The sequence below is a fragment of the Cynocephalus volans genome, chromosome 16 (genome assembly GCF_027409185.1).
Source record: "Cynocephalus volans isolate mCynVol1 chromosome 16, mCynVol1.pri, whole genome shotgun sequence".
Lineage (NCBI taxonomy): Eukaryota > Metazoa > Chordata > Mammalia > Dermoptera > Cynocephalidae > Cynocephalus > Cynocephalus volans.
In genome coordinates this window covers 21,294,839-21,310,243 of record NC_084475.1, presented here as the reverse complement: position 1 = coordinate 21,310,243, position 15,405 = coordinate 21,294,839, and the positions used below count along the sequence as shown (strand labels likewise).

General features: G+C 65.2%; 2 protein-coding genes across 3 annotated transcripts in view; one reads left to right on the top strand and one right to left on the bottom strand.

Moving 5' to 3' along the window:
• Positions 1-322: 322 nt before the first annotated feature.
• Positions 323-14,949, top strand: AATK (apoptosis associated tyrosine kinase). Its single transcript, XM_063080388.1, has 16 exons — positions 323-362; positions 2,839-2,918; positions 3,322-3,440; positions 3,578-3,665; positions 4,760-4,893; positions 6,164-6,248; positions 6,323-6,444; positions 7,983-8,132; positions 8,556-11,025; positions 11,113-11,221; positions 11,296-11,448; positions 11,611-11,747; positions 12,552-12,636; positions 13,145-13,210; positions 14,059-14,110; positions 14,649-14,949. Exons 1-16 carry the CDS (start codon positions 338-340, stop codon positions 14,947-14,949), a joined length of 4,176 nt encoding a protein of 1,391 aa, XP_062936458.1. The 5' UTR covers positions 323-337.
• The window catches only part of BAIAP2 (BAR/IMD domain containing adaptor protein 2), a 73,917-nt gene continuing 73,200 nt past the window's right edge, over positions 14,689-15,405 (bottom strand). Inside the window, exon 14 of one of the 2 annotated variants that reach the window (XM_063080265.1) lies at positions 14,689-15,081. In XM_063080265.1, the coding sequence (XP_062936335.1) occupies positions 15,012-15,081 (70 nt within the window). In that variant the 3' untranslated portion in view covers positions 14,689-15,011. The remainder of the gene's footprint in view (positions 15,082-15,405) is intronic. The other variant, XM_063080267.1, reaches the window with a different exon arrangement.

Genomic DNA, 15,405 nt, shown 5'->3' with positions numbered 1-15,405 from the left:
GGGAGGGAGGGAGCTAGGAGTGGGGTCTGCAGGCGGAGGTGGGTGTAGGAGCAGCCAGCAGGGGTGGGGGCTCCAACTCTGGGTCAAGCACACCCAGATGGGGGTGGGAACTGGGCCCGGGGGAAGAAAGGAGCCTTTCAGGGCTCAGCCGCACCCTTCCCTCTGGCCCTTGGCGAGCCGAGCTCACGGTGTGCTGTGCCCGGCCCGGCCGCAGGAGTTTGAGAATGCCGAAGGGGATGAGCGTGCGGCCGACTTCTCGGCGCAGGGCTCCCCGGCCGCTGCGGCACAGAACGGGCCCGACGTGTACGTCCTGCCGCTCACCGAGGTCTCCCTGCCCATGGCCAAGCAGCCGGGGCGCTCAGGTGAGTGTGCGGCGGGGCGGGGGCGGGGGGTGGGGCTGGAGGCCGTGTGGTGGGTGTGGGGTGTGTCCTGGGGGTCTGCAGGCCTGGCCCTGGGAAGTCCCAACACTCAGCTCCGGAGCCAGGGGACAGCTGGGGCCAGGCGCACGTGTGGACCCAGGTCTCCCTGTGGCTGCATCCCAGCCGGGCTGTGGGGAGAGGTCCCCTTCTCCTAGACCTGGCAGCCACTGTTGGTAAGCCTGGGGACAATCCTTCACCCACTGCCTTCCCTGCCGAGGGGCTGCTGTGCAAAGGGGCAGAGAGGGCCCTGGAGGCAGGGGGGCAGCCCTCGCCCCCCCTGGCCTGGGATCAGCCACCCACGTGCTGGGAGCAGTGGCTCCTCTGTAGACTCTGGGATGCCTGGCCCCACCCCTGTAGGCACATGGGCTCCATTGTGCCCGCTGGCACTCAGCAGGAGTCCTGGGGGCTGGGGCTCCCCCCGTGGGTGGGGTTGTGAATTGGCCTTTCACTTAGGCTTGGTGGGGGAGGGAGAGGAGGGTCCGGGTCCCACCCAGTGGGTGCAGGCGCGGACAGGGGCCTCTCCTGTGACTTCCTTGTCCATCCTGGGCTTCCTCCCCCTGTGCTGACCACCCACATGGGCAGACATGGGGCCTGAGCTCGAGAGGTTATGGGTAAATGGCCAAGCTTCAGGGGTCCCCTGTTCTGTTCTGGAGCCCGGGCGGTGGGCAGGGGTCGCTGGCCTCAGACCGCCTACTCAGCAGTCAGACCTTCACTCCCTTCCCTGGAAGCTTCTAGACAAGGGCTGCCCTTCCTCACTGCCCACCCCAGGTCCTCCAGGAACACTGAGTGGTGGGGGAGTGTCAGGCCCAGGAGCCGAACCCCTGCTGGCCCTGTTACCCTGGTGACAAGTAGCCTCCTCACACCCTTCATCAGCCTTCATCGTGGCTTGGGTTGGAGACACTGGTCTAGGTCTCCAGAGCAGACCCAGAGAGGGCCACCAGCCCCCAGCCCCAGGCCCAGGCCCCATGCATGTCCCCCCAGTCTGAGTCTCCTGGAGGAGAGATCACCACTCAGGCAGGAACCAGGGCCTGGCGTGCAAAGCGATGAGCACATCGTCCACTGGCCCGAGGCCTGCAGCTGCCCAGGGCAGGCTCTATGCCACACAAGGGCCCCTGACCTTCCCGGATGGCTGTAGGGGGGCCTCGCAGGCCATCCTGTGCTGACAGTGCTGGGAGCTGGTGGAGATTGAGGGACCACCCAGGGGGCACTGCCCCCCAGGCCTGGGCTTGGGCCTGTTACCCCAGGGACAGGTGCATTCCTGGGACCCCACAGACTCTTTGAGACCTAGTTCTTCCCACCCCCCTAGAGAACTGTCCCTGGGGATGAAGGGGACAGGGACCAAAAAGAGGGCAATGATTACCTGCTTTTCCATTTTTGCAGCTATGGTCTCAGTTTTCTGGGGGGGGCATCCTGTTTCCAGGGAGGGGAGAGATTTGGGGTGAGGTTGGAAGGGCAGCTCACCTGGAGTTCAGCGGTTAGAAACCTGGGCGGCAAGTGCACCCCCTGGAGATCACAGAGCAGGACAGCACAGCCAGGCCCTGGCGCATGTGCCTCCTGCAACCGCTAAGAGGGGACTTTTTCTGCTCCTGCCTCCATCACTGTCCCAGAGTCCAATCAGGACCGCTGAGTCTGCTTGGGGACAATGAGGGCCTGGCCAGACTGGGGTTCAGTGGGAGAAGCCCCAAGACTTAGGGCCCAGGGACCCCCACCCTAAATTCTGCTCATCAACAAATCAACATTCCCCAGGTCCCTGGTTCCTGAGAGTGGCCCCCTCACTCCAGGCTCAGCCCTCTGGGCAGCTGGCGTGGGAGCAGAATTCAGGGAATCCCTTGGGGCACAGGCAGGGGCACGAGTGGGCTAGGCCAGCCCCTTCCTCCCGGGCCCTCACTGACCCTTCCTCTCTGCTGACCTCACCCAGCCTGGCCTGCAGGGAGAATGGGCCCAGTGTGTTCCGTACGGGGCTGTGCCAAGCAGCCCCCAACAAAGGAGCCTTTGGTGTGCCTGGTGCTGGGATGCCAGCCTGTGGCAGGGGTGAGGGGACAGGCCGCCCCTGCACCCACCCTTCGCCTTGGTGCCCACCTCCTGCCCAGCACACTGCCTGCCTGGCTCCGGCCCTGCTGCCTCCAGCCTGGCTTGTCCTGGGGCTCCGGGCACCCCTTCCACAGACCTACCCAGAAGGATGGACGGAGCCTGCGGACCCACAGCTCTCGTGGGCAGCAGCTGCCCCTGCCCCTGAGAGGCCGCAGCTCTGAACGGTGTAGCCTCTGCCCCGGCGGCCTGACCTGCCCTCCCTGCTGGCGCTGGGGGATTCAGTGGCTCCCTAGGACAGGCCAAGCGGGCAGCACCCTGCGGGTCTGGGGGAGGAAGATGGGAAGGTGAAGAGGCCGAGCAGGGTCCCTGAGCCCCCGCCCTGTTACAGTGCAGCTCCTCAGGTCCACAGACCTGGGCCGGCACAGCCTCCTGTACCTGAAGGAGATCGGCCACGGCTGGTTCGGCAAGGTGAGTGTGAACCCCGCCCCACCCAGGGTCTCCTCTCCAGGCCCTGGCCTGCTGGGCCCTCCTAGGGAGGTCCCCCGGGTCTGGCGTCAGAGGTGCTGGGAGGTGCGTGGGGCAGCATCTCGGTCCTGGCTACTCCCCGGCCCCAGCCTGGATGGGGCCACCAGGTTCTTTTTCCTCATGGCGGACTCCCAGAGACAGCGAGAACAGCTGGGGACCTTGGGGCAATGAACACAGAAGACAGTGTCAGAGCAGGAAGGGCTCTCCAGGGGAGCCGGCACCCACTCTGCACACGAGTAAACTGAGGCTCAGGAAGAGAAGTGACTTGTCCTGGGGGTGGAGCAACAGCAAGGACTGGAAGCTGCAGCTCTGGGAGGGGGCCCAGGGTGACGCCTGTCCCTGGCAGGTGTTCCTGGGGGAGGTGACCTCGGGTGTCAGCAGCACCCAGGTGGTGGTGAAGGAGTTGCAGGCGAGTGCCAGCGTGCAGGAGCAGATGCAGTTTCTGGATGAGGCGCAGCCCTACAGGTGGGTGGCACCTGGGACACGCCATGGAGGCGGCGGGCAGCAGCCGGGTGGGGAGGGGCAGGGGCTGCCCCCTGTGACACAGGCAAGCTCTGTGCTGCCCCCCACTGGAGTCGGGGACAGCGTGTTGGCTCTCGCAGGGCCCTGCAGCACAGCAATCTGCTCCAGTGCCTGGCCCAGTGTGCTGAGGTGACGCCCTACCTTCTGGTGATGGAGTTCTGTCCGCTGGTGAGTCGCTGCTGCTCCAGACCCCCGCTCTGAGCTGCTGTCCAGATGGGAAGGAGCAGGGTGGGGGGACTTTGCTGAGCTGGGGTCCTCCCTTGCCCTGCCAGCATAGGGGCTGCCCCCGCAACCCAGTGGGCCTCACATCCTCCCTAAAGCAGGGCCCTGGAGGGCTCTGTCCCACCACCTGCAGAGGGGGTGACCCAGCCTCACTAAGGAGGGGGTTGTGGGGTGGGGCAGTGCGGGCCTGGGGCTGCCTGCCCACCTGCCTGTGCTCCTAGGAGCAGCCTGGGCGGTGCTTTAGCACAAGGCATCTGGGCCACCGTGGGCCACACACTCACTCCAGCTCCCCAGCCTCACTCAGGCTTGTGTTTTAACCGTGAGGGCCTCAGACCAGGCCACTTCCCCAGGGCTGACTCTGAGTCTTGTGCCTGCAAGCCACTCACCTTGGGCCCCCTTTGCACACACACAGCTGTGGCAGAGCTGAGGTGCCCGCCAAGGCCAACACCAAGGCCACCTGCAGCAGAGCTGGGTCCCCTGCCGGCTTCCTGTGGGACACAGGCCCTCACAGTTTGGTGTCTGAACTCTTGACATCTGGGCCCTCCTTGGAGCTGGGCTGTGTCAGCAGGTCAGGGGCTGCCAGCTGACCCTCTGGTCACCAGCTCCGGCTCCCGCTGTGGCCCACAGTCCCAGCTTGTGTGGTGGTGGCAAGGGCATCCATTTGGGCCCGTGTTCTCGTTGGTACCACAGGACATGGCCTACTGACCCCACAGGACTGGCTGACAGGGGCAGTTTAGAGAGAGTGTCCTGTAAAGTGCCACCTGCCTGTGGGGTCCCCCTGGCTGGTGCACGGCCTGGCCCATCCCTGGGGCACACAGCCCCTCTCCAGCAGCAACCCAGTGCCAGCTGCTATGGGCAGGACGCAGTGGCTCCTCTGGGCAGCTGCTGCCCTGCAGCTGTTAATGGGCACCAGCTGAGCCCCACCTGTTCCTGACATGGGGATGGAGGGGTTGGGGGGGGCCCTTCCAGGGCCAGACGCAGGCTGGTGCTGATGGCTGCTCCCCAGTGGCAGGTGACTGTGCTGTGCTCCCTTTCGGCAGGGGGACCTCAAGGGTTACCTGCGGAGCTGCCGGGTGACAGAGTCTGTGGCGCCTGACCCCCTGACCCTGCAGCGCATGGCCTGTGAGGTGGCCTGTGGCATCGTGCACCTGCATCGCAACAACTATGTGCACAGGTGAGGGCGGGCACCGGGCACTGGCGCTCCGTGCCTCAGCCTCCTCGCCTGCAGCGGGGGTGACGGCGATTCCTACTTAGGGCGTTGCGAAGATGAACCGAGTGAATCTTTGTACAGCATCGGATAACCACCATGAAGGGCATTTCATTAAATTAAGAAATTGGGAAGATAGGGGTCTGACACCTGATTTGTAGGAGTTAAACACAGGAGCACATACTGTCCATCTGGCCTGTCCTCTGTCCCTGAGGTGGTCAGCCACCTCCGGCGGCCCCACGCTCTGTCCCTCCAGTCCCAGAGGAAGGGCTTAGCTGGCCCTGTAGTGGGAGGGACGGGTGTGTCCTGCTTCTGGCCGGGATGCCCCAGGAAGCCCGGGGGGGGGGGTGTGTGTGCTGGAAGGAGCAGTGATGGACGAGTGGCCCCGCCAGACCCGGCTGCCACACAGGCTGTCCTCCCCAACAAGATCCTGGTGCTGAGTGATGACACATGCAACTCCAGCATCAGTGATTTTGTTGGAGAGGGCAGCTGCCAGCCTCCTGACCTGCCTGCCGGGCCCAGCCCCCACAGCCCCTGGCACCCAGACACAGGCCTGGGGGAGGGTCAGGCTGGCCTGCTGCATCCCCACCTGGAGTCATCAGCACAGCAGCAACATGGCGGGTATGGGCTGGCCCCATATTTGCCCCAGTGCCCTGTGCCCCAAATGCCCACATGGCCACCAGCCCGGTCGGGGTAAAAGCCAGCAGCCCCAAGCTGGCTGCTGGGTTGAACGTAGTGCCAGGAGTAACCTGCAAGCTCTGCAGACTGACAGTCCGGGCCAGGCCCTGGAACACGGACTGTGCCTGCTGACAGGACCCTGTGACACTCTGGGACTCAGTTTCCCCATTTGTTCCCACCTTCCAGGGAGCTGGGGTGATGGGGGAGCGGGGTTGTGAGGGGAGTACTGGAGGGAGAACTGCAGACCTACGGCCGGGGCTCTCTCTGGCCTGGTGTGGCTGCGAGGCAGGGCAGCAGACATGTTCCAGCAGAAGGGCAGAGGGGTCAGGGATGGCCTAGTGCTGGCACCGTAATGTCGGAGGCCCCGTCCACATGGACCTTCCAAGTGCCCAGTGCTGGGGGGGGGCTCTGGGCAGGGGTGGGGACCCCCTTTCCCACCTGCTTGCTGGGCTGAACCCAGATGCCTTGGGTGACAAGTCACCCAGTCATTGGCAAAGGACCCTCAGTGCTGGACGTCCTCAGCCCGGCATGGCCAGCTGACCCTGCCTCCTGCCCGCAGCGACCTGGCCCTGCGGAACTGCCTGCTCACGGCCGACCTGACAGTGAAGATTGGCGACTACGGCCTGTCCCACTGCAAGTACAGAGTAAGTCAGGCCGGGCTGGGCATGTGGGGTGGGGTGGCCGCCTGGAAAGGTGACTGTGTCCCCGTGTGCCACAGGAAGACTACTTCGTGGCTGCTGGCCAGCTGTGGGTGCCGCTGCGCTGGCTCGCACCTGAGTTGGTGGACGAGGTACATGGCAACCTGCTGGTGGCGGACCAGACCAGGGCCGGCAACGTGTGGTGAGCGCGGCCGGCGGGACCTGCTGCCCGCCTGCATGGCTGCCCAGTACCCGCGTGGACACCCAGCAAGGGTGTGCGGTGGCAGGCCCGCTGAGACACCAGGGCACTGTGTCCCACTGCCACCCCCATCCTTTCTTCTCTTGCTGGTGGGACACGGCTGGACACCTAGAGAAAGCTATGTGTGAGATGACGTGTCTGTCAAGTGTGGCCACTCATGAGGTGCCGCCTGTCCCTGCTGGGTCCCAGCAGCCCACAGCAGCAGAGTCTGTGGGCACCCTGCACTGGCAGAGGTGCCACCTTCACAGGGTACCCGGGCCTCCCAGGACCCACTGGGCTGACAGCCACCAGTACCAGGTCAAAGCACACATTTAGATTCCAAAGCCCACTAAAGCCCACTTTGAGCTGCAGCGTGGGCTTTCTGGGATGTGGAGCCTCAGCTTTCACCTTTTCCTGTGGAAAGGCTCTCAGGGGTGTTGGCTGCCTTTGTGGGGGTGCAGGTCAGGCCATGTCAGGCAGAGGAGCTGACAGGGAGGGGTGCTGGGGAATCTCCCATGACTGCAGCCTGGAAGCCCCCCATCCTGAGTTCCCAGCTCTGAACGAGCACAGAGGGGCGTCAATCAGACCTGGTGCTGCAGCTCCAGAGGGTTGGGCCAAGCTGCCCTGGGGAATCCGGAGGCGCAGGCTTCTGTGGGGGCGTCTCCTGCCATGGTGGGTGCCCATTTCCGGCCTTGACCCACTCCCCGGTCCTCTGCTCCTGCTGAACCCCGGGTCTGGATCCGTAGACCAGCTCCCTCTTGAGCTTCCAGGGCCCCTCCCCTAAGCCATTTACCTGTGATCCCCTCACAGACACTCCATCCCAGTTCTCCCTACTCCTTTGAGGTGCTTCTTCCTGGTCTGCCCACCCCACTGCACGCTGACTGGGGTCCCCAGTCACAGGGCTGTGGCCAAGGTCACTGTGACTTCTCCATTGCCAAATCAGTTGTCCTCCGCTCCCCCAGCCTCTTGGGACAGCCTGGGGTTCACAGGAGCCGGGCAAAGTCACTGCCCACAGGAAGGAACCCTCAGTTGCATTCTCCCAGCTCTGTGTGCTCTGTGTGCCCCTGACTGTTCCCTGGGTCCTACCCATGCTAGGCTGGGCTCCCCCAGACTCATCCCCCTTAGCCTCGCACCCCATGGGCCGCCCTGCCCTGGGCCCCACGCCCTCCTCAGCTCCCACACTTGGCTCAGTGTCTGGTCTTCAGTGTGTCAAGTGCATGAGTGGATGAGTGAATGAACTTGACTTCACACAAGGCCAGTCTGGCTTTTATTCACTAGGTGCTCTGGGCCCTGGGCTTGGGCCTGGCCAGGGTGGCATGTTCTATCCATTTGCTGATGGGATCAGCTGTCCTTGAGGAGGAGCGGCAGGTGCAGTACTGAATCCTGGTCCCAGAGGTGCTGGTGTGGTGACAGGAGCTGCCCCTTAGGCATCCAAGGATCTTGTGTGGCCAGTGCGGTGGCCTGCCATGCCAAGATCCTTCTCATGGCTGTCGTCCCCCCAGGTCCCTGGGCGTGACCATCTGGGAGCTCTTTGAGCTGGGCACGCAGCCCTACCCTCACCACTCGGACCGGCAGGTGCTGGCTTACACCATCCGGGAGCAGCAGCTCAAGCTGCCCAAGCCCCAGCTGCCGTTGACCCTGTCTGACCGCTGGTGAGGACCCCACACGCCCCCTGCCCTGCCCTGGACAGGAAGGCCAAGATGGACAGGGGTGCTCAAGTCCCCAGAGCAGAAGGGCTCGACCTACTGCCTGGGGTTCCAGCTCTCCCTGGCCTCCCCTCCCCTTGTGTAGCCCCTGGGCGCCCCCTAACCTTCCCCCGCAGGCTCTCCATCACCTGTGAGCAAAGTGCTGCGGCCCACTGCCTGCTCCCCAACTGCTGGACCCATCTCAGGAGATTCAGGGTGGCCTTGAATTAAGTGGGAGATTCCCTTAATTGCACTCAAGGCACTTTGAATGTAGGGGAACCCCAATCCCCACTTTGAGGGCCAAGTGGCTTCACTCCTCCCCCTGGGAGGTTTCTGGTTGGGCGGTGTTCCTGGATGTGGCTGGGGCCACCCATGGGGGCTTCCCGGCAGGTACGAGGTGATGCAGTTCTGCTGGCTGCAGCCGGAGCAGCGGCCCACGGCCGAGGAGGTGCACCTGTTGCTGTCCTACCTGTGTGCCAAGGGCACCACTGAGGCGGAAGAGGACTTCCAGCGGCGCTGGCGGTCGCTGCAGCCGAGCGGGGGCGGTGCAGGCCCCGGGCCTGGGGCCACAGGCCCCGCACTGGGCAGCGCGGCTGAGCTCGCCGCCTCGTCCTTCCCACTGCTGGAGCAGTTCGCAGGCGACGGCTTCCATGTGGACGGCGACGACGTGCTGACAGTGACTGAGACAAGACACGGCCTCAACTTTGAGTACAAATGGGAGGCAGGCCACGGCACCGAGTCTTTCCCGCCGCCAGGGGCCACGCCCAGCCCGGGCCACCCTGCATGCCTGCAGGAGCTGTGCGCCCCCGACAGTGCGCCGCCCGGTGTGCTGCCCGTGCTCAGTGCGCACAGCCCCTCGCTGGGCAGCGAGTACTTCATCCGCCTGGAGGAAACCATGCCCGTGGCCGGCCATGACTCTGACTGTGCCGGCTGCACCCGCAGCCCGCGGCCCGACGACGCAGACGATGACTCAGAGGGCAGCGCCACCACCTCTCTGGCCATGGAGCCGCTGCTGGGCCATGCACCGCCCGCCTGCGACCACTCCTTGCACAGGAGCCAGCCCCAGGACCCCATCTGCCCCTCGCCTGGACCCTCGATGCTCACAGAACCGGGAGCAGAGAACGCGGACTGGGGCTTGGCTGCCTTCTGCCCACCCTTGTTTGAGGACCCGCTGGGAGCATCCCCCTTGGGGAGCTCCAGGACCCAGCCGTCCCCAGGCGAGGAGGAGCTGGGGAAGGTGGAGGCGCAGAGGGCTGCCCAGCACAGACACTGGAGCTCCAACATGTCGGCCAACAACAACAGCGGCACGCGTGACCCAGAGTCCTGGGACCCGGGCTACTCGGGCGGCTATGCAGGAGACCGCCCTAGCCCCAAGCAGCCCCCACGGACCTCCCCTGAGCCAGCCCACCCACTGGCCCTGGAGGACCCCAGAGAGCCTCTGCTTCGGCCACAGGTGGCCTCCCCTGGCCAGGAGCCAGGTGGCTGCATCCCCCTTCCCCACCTGTGCCCTGCCCAAGGCCTGGCCCCCACCGCCAGCCTGGTCACATCCCCCGGGATGGAAGTAATTGTAAGTGGGGGCGGTGGCTGCCAGGCAGAGCCCATGCTTGCTGAGGAGGCTGACGGCTCTGCCGGACCCCAGCTGCTCCCCCCCTCCATCCCCTCCCCTTCCCAGGAGGGAGCCCTGCTGCCCTCGGAGGAGGCCGGGGCCCCCGACTCCCTGCCCGCCTCACCCACGCCTGCTGCCACTGAGCCAACCCGGACCCTCAGCCCCAGCAGCAGCAGCTCCCCCAAGCCAGAGGCCCCCAGCAGTGAGGACGAGGCCACTTCAGGTGTCTTCACTGACTTGTCCGGTGACGGCCCACAGGCCGAGAAGCCAGATGTGGGGCCAGCCTTCCGCTCCCTGCAGAAGCAGGCGGGGACCCCCGACTCCCTCGACTCGCTGGACATCCCGTCCTCAGCCAGCGATGGTGGCTGCGAGGGCTTCAGCCCGTTGGCCGCTGGCACCCCTGGTGGGCAGCCCCGCGCCCTGGACAGCGGCTATGACACGGAGAACTACGAGTCCCCGGAGTTTGTGCTCAAAGAGGCACATGAGCTGTGTGTGCCCGAGGTCTTAGGGGGGCCAGCCTCAGAGGGCGGGCGCCCCGGGCCCGAGGCATGGCTCTCCGCCTCCCCCGGGGGCCTCGGCGGGAAGAGCCCCCACCGAGACTCGGCCTACTTCTCAGACCTGGACGTGGAACTGGAAAAGGGCCGCGGCGTCCAGTGCCCAGGGCCGGAGCAGGGACTGGAGAGCCCTCGGGGCCCGGGGCCGCGGTCTGTGCAGGCTCCCCTGGGGCCCGGGGAGCTGCTGCCCCGGGACGAGCCTTCCCCAGAGCCCAGCGGCTACCCACTAGGCCCCGGGCCGCAGCACCCCAGGTCCCAAGGCCCGGCTGGCGCGCTGCCCGTGCCCAGCCCCCGACGCTCCAAGTTTTTCCTGCTGAGCTCAGAAGGCGACGGCGCCGAGCTCCAGGGGGCCCCGCGGGAGCGGACCGGGCGGCCGGGCTCACCCCGAGCCCCGCCGTGCCCGGCCCTGCCGGGGGTGCCCGCGGCCGTGGAGGGCCGGTTGGAGGAGGAGGAGGACAGCGAGGAGAGCGACGAGTCGGACGAGGAGCTGCGCTGCTACAGCGTCCAGGAGCCGAGCGAGGACAGCGAGGAGGACGCGCCGGCCGTGCCCGTGGTGGTGGCCGAGAGCCAGAGCGCGCGCCACCTGCGCGGCCTGCTCAAGGTGCCCGGCCCGCTGCCTGAGGCCTTCTGCGAGGACCTGGAGCGCAAGAAGAAGGCCGTGTCCTTCTTCGACGACGTCACCGTCTACCTCTTCGACCAGGTGCGCCTGCGCCGCTCGGGGCCGCGCGGGGCGGGCGGGCGCGGCTCGAGGCAGCCGGAGCCATGTGGTTTCTCTCCCCCCCCCCAGGAGAGCCCCACGCGGGAGCCCGGGCCGCCCCTCCCCGGCGCGGACAGCCCCGGCGCCCCCTGCCGGCCGCGGCGCGCACAGCGGCCCCCCGACGGCTGCGCCTCGGACGGTGAGCGGGGGCGGGACGGGCGCGGGCGGGGCGGGGCCTCCCGCGGGCGCGAGTGACGCCGCGGCCCGTTGCAGGCGGCGGCTTCCGGTGGCGCGACGACTTCGCGCTCGCGCCTGCCCCCGCGCCCGCCCCTGCCGCGGCCTTCCCGCGCTTCACCGTGTCGCCCGCGCCCGCGAGCCGCTTCTCCATCACCCACGTGTCCGACTTGGACGCCGACTCCGTGGGAGGTGAGTCGCGGGGCACGGGGCGGAGGCGCACCCAAGGGAGGAAACAGAGGCAGAGGTTAGGGCCCTTGCCCGGGGTCAGCTGCACCCTGGGCCGGCGGTCTGGTCTCCCTGTATCTTCCGGGCACGTGCAGAGTCTCTGGCCCAGCACCGTCTGGGCTCCAGGTCCCAGCCTGGACCCCGCCTTTGACGCCTCCCCGCCACGCAGCACCGGCTGGACACTGAGGGCCCCCTACCCGCTCCCCATAGCTCGACCCTGGCTCCCCAAACCTGCTGCAGCCTCTCCCACCAGAGCCTTCCTGGTCCACAGCCGCCCCCACCCGAGGGCACATCTCACACCTGGCTGTTCTCGCCCCTGCACGTGCTCTACCCCAGGGGCATGGGTCTGGCCAGTGGCTAAGGCCCTTGGCATCAGGGGACCCTAAGCCACCCTTCCCAGTCATGCCCCACCTGGCTGTCAACTTCAGTACGAGGCTGGGCTCATCTCTGCAGGGCCCCCTCCAGCCACACCTCCACCAACGTGCCTGACAGGTCTCTAAATGCCCTACTAGGCTTCCCTCAAAGCCCACCTGCTGCCAGAAACCTCCATGCCATCTCACTGCCCACCCATGTAAACTCAGCCCCTCCCCAGTTGCCCTTGGCCTGTGGCTGCAGCCTGGGGGTGGGGAGAGGGAACTGTCTGCCCCACCCCTGGCACAGAGTGCCCTTCAGGTGTGTCTGAACAAACAGGCAGGTCACCAGGAGCAACTGCATGACCCTGGCCAGCCACTTCCCATTCAGGGCTCAGTTTTCCCATCTGTAAATGAAGAACTTAGGAGGGCAATTGCTGAGCATTATTGGGTCTGGGTTCGGGTGAGGTATGTGCCCATCTCCCACCTAGTCAGAGACCTGCGGCAGTGATGGCCTGTATGTAGGCCAGGGATGGAGGCTAGGTGGGAGTCATGGGGCAGGGGACTCTGGGTGTCTCCCAACATGCTCATGTGGCACCTCCTGTTTGCTAGGCCCTGCAGCAAGTGTGGGGGCAGGTGGAAAGAGGCTTAAGACCCAGGCAGCTCCCCCCCCACCAGAGGCTGGGGTCACCGGGGCCCCTGCCTGTCCTTTTCCAGGTGACCAAGAATAAGAGGACTGAAGTCCTGGCAGCTGTGGGCAGCAGATTCCAGTGCCTCGGTGCCCCATGCACGTGCTGGAGAAGTAAGTGGGACAAGAGGCTCCTCTCCGGCCCTGGACATAGATGGGCTGCGTATGCCAGTCCTGTGCTGCCCTGGGGGCAGAATGTGTCCTGGACACTTGGTTTGCTGCTAGCTCCCAGGGATGCCCGTGGGCGTCTGTACACACACATATAAACACTCAAGAGGGGCCTCACACCCCTAGGCCAGGTGGCTCCCCACCTTGCAGTTGCCCTTTCCCCTGGCTGCTGCTGTTGGGCTGCTTGACCTCTGAGGCCAGAGGGACCTGCTCTTGTCCAAGGGGCCTGCATGCCCTGCCCAGCTGGCCCCTCGGCGTGCTCCCAGGACACTGGCCTCACGACGGGAGGCGCACAAGCCCCTTCCTGCTCCCTTTGCTTTTCTTGCCTAGTTTTGGTTTGCTCAGTGCAAGGAGAGGACTCTGGGCCCCCGTGTCCCCTCACCCTAAATTCAAAGTCTGTGGCTGTGTTTTTGTTCCCTGACTCACTTGCCCCATAAGGCCTCCTTCCACACAGGTTCTGGGCTGCTCCCGCCTGGGTCCCACTGCGGGAGCCCGGGCTGCAGGCGGGTGGGCCACAAAAGTGGGCAGCCAGAAAGACAGGGAGTGGGAGGCTTCTGGGTCGCACCCCTGCTGCCATGGGCTCCCTTCTAGAGGTGTCCTTGGCAGGGCAGTGCGGCAGCTCCCCTCTGCAAGGCACTGCCGGGCCCTGGACCTAGTTGCCAGAGGAGATGGGGCTGCACCTCACAGTGAGTGTCAGGGGCTCCTGCTTGCAGGGACGGTGACCGCGGAGAAGGGGTAGAGCTGGCGGCAGCACAGGGAGTATTTTTGTAATCGCCTTTGCTGGAGTGAATGGATGTGGATGATTTTAAGTTACTGTTGCCAAAGAGACTTATGTAAAGTTTCTTGTTGCTTTGGGGGTGGTGAGGGCTTGTATTTGTATCTTTTGTTTCTTATTAGTTTGAGGCTCAGGATGCTGGTGCAGTGATCTTGTTCCTTTTCCATTTCTTTGTTTTTTAAGACAAATCAAGCTAAGAAAAAAAAAAAAAAAAAAAAGGCCTCTGTGCTAAGTGTGTTTTCTTCAGGGATCTGTAGCTAAAGCCCCAGGCAGAAGGAGGGATGGGCCGTGGCTAGCGTGGGGACCCAGCTGCCAGCTCTGCCCAGGGGGCGGGGAGGAGGCTGCTCCCCTCGTCCCCACTGTCCTTGGCAGGCCCTGGTGGAGGGAGATGGTAACCGGGGCCCCCACTGTGCCTGGGTGCAGGTCTGCCCATCCCTGCAGCCCTCTTTTCCTGTCCCCGAAGCTGACCCTGCCTGGGAAGGAAGAGGAATGTGGGCCAGAGGGGCTGTGCCTGCCCCAGCTCAGGGCTGGGTGAAGTGGGAGGCAGGAGAGTTTAGGGCCCTGGGGCTCCCATGTACGCCTCCCCTGGCCAGTGTCCAGCTTCCAGCCCCTTGGCTTCCTGTCCCAGTGTGTGGGCAGTTGCAGGTGGGTTGGGGGCTCCAGAAGGCCTCCCTGGAGGTTCTGTGAGGAATAAGCTGTGCCTGGGACTTCTCAGATAAGGACTGTTGTCACCAACGCAGGTCACCACACTGCATTTTGTCCAAAGATGTCAAATAGTTCAAATCTGATAGTAAAGTTTTAAAATCCCGTATTTCAGCAGAGGACCCCAGTCACAGCAGGAAGCGGCTGAGGCCCACCTGGGAGTCCCAGGGCAGAGTGCAGAAGGGCCTGCCCACCATCAAGTGGGCACACCTCTGGGAGACCCAGGCCACAGTACCCGCCGGCCCCTGCTCCTGGCTATGGCTAGGGGAGCTGCAGGCCCCAGCAGTGCACGACTGGATGGGAGGCCCGACGGGGGGAGGTGGGGACCTGCCTAGAGGCAGCAGGGGTTGGGGACTGGTCCCCACAGCCCAAGCACAGCAGGCTGGGCCCGAAGGGAAGCTCAGTGCTAAAGATAAATCAGTCTTACGAGCAAGGGTGGAAGGGTCACCCCACTCTGTGCTCCTGCCTCCCGCCCCCACAGGCCAACAGATCATGCCTCGCGCACAGATACGGCAGCCTTTTTATTGCCAGACACATGGGAGCTAAAAGTAGCATGGGGGCCGGGCTCCCCTTCCAGCTACGAGCTGAGGGAACTTCCTCCCCTGTACCCAGGGGTCCTTGGCCCCCATGACCAGAGGCATGTGCCCCCAGACAGGACAGCCCTCCTCTGCCACACCGGTGGCCGAGCCAGCAGGTCTCAGCCTCTCAGGGGCCACCCCTCCTGCCCCCTGCCCAGGTGCCACCTCCCCAAGAGCGGCCGGGATCCAGCCGGGCCAGACTGAAGTAAGGGCCAAGCCAGGCAGGTGGGAGTCAGGGAGGGCAGGCAGCGATGCAGACGTGGCTGTCAGCTGAGAAGGGGAGCAGACCTGTCGTTGGTCACTGTCGGCTTCAGCTGCACACTGGCGAAGGGGTTCCTGTGGAATAGAGAGAAGAGCAGTTTTAGTTTGGGACAGGCGCCATAGGCTACCTGTGGCGCCTGGGCTGCCCTCTGCCCGGGGACCCCCATCAGGGCCCAGTCTCAGCACAGAGTGGTAGGCAGTGGAGACAGCTGGGGGGCCAGGGCGGGTGCGGTCTGCAAGGTCCGCTCCCCTCTGCTCACCCCCACCTGCCCCAGGCAAGGCAGGCCGACCCTCAGGACAGTGTGGGCAGGTGGGCATGCCCCGGAGTGGGCCGGGAGCCAGGTCCTTCTCAGGACTTGAGACAGTCCTAAATGGACAGAGTTCAGGAAGCTCCCACCA

What these genes read in the sequence shown, in the direction of transcription:
- AATK (XM_063080388.1), top strand. Translation starts at nt 338, where the DNA reads ATGGCCAAGCAGCCGGGGCGCTCAG. An exon ending in GCCACGGCTGGTTCGGCAAG is followed by an intron (nt 2,919 to 3,321) that starts GTGAGTGTGAAC and finishes TGTCCCTGGCAG; the next exon opens with GTGTTCCTGGGGGAGGTGAC. An exon ending in CAGTGTGTGGGCAGTTGCAG is followed by an intron (nt 14,111 to 14,648) that starts GTGGGTTGGGGG and finishes CCGCCCCCACAG; the next exon opens with GCCAACAGATCATGCCTCGC.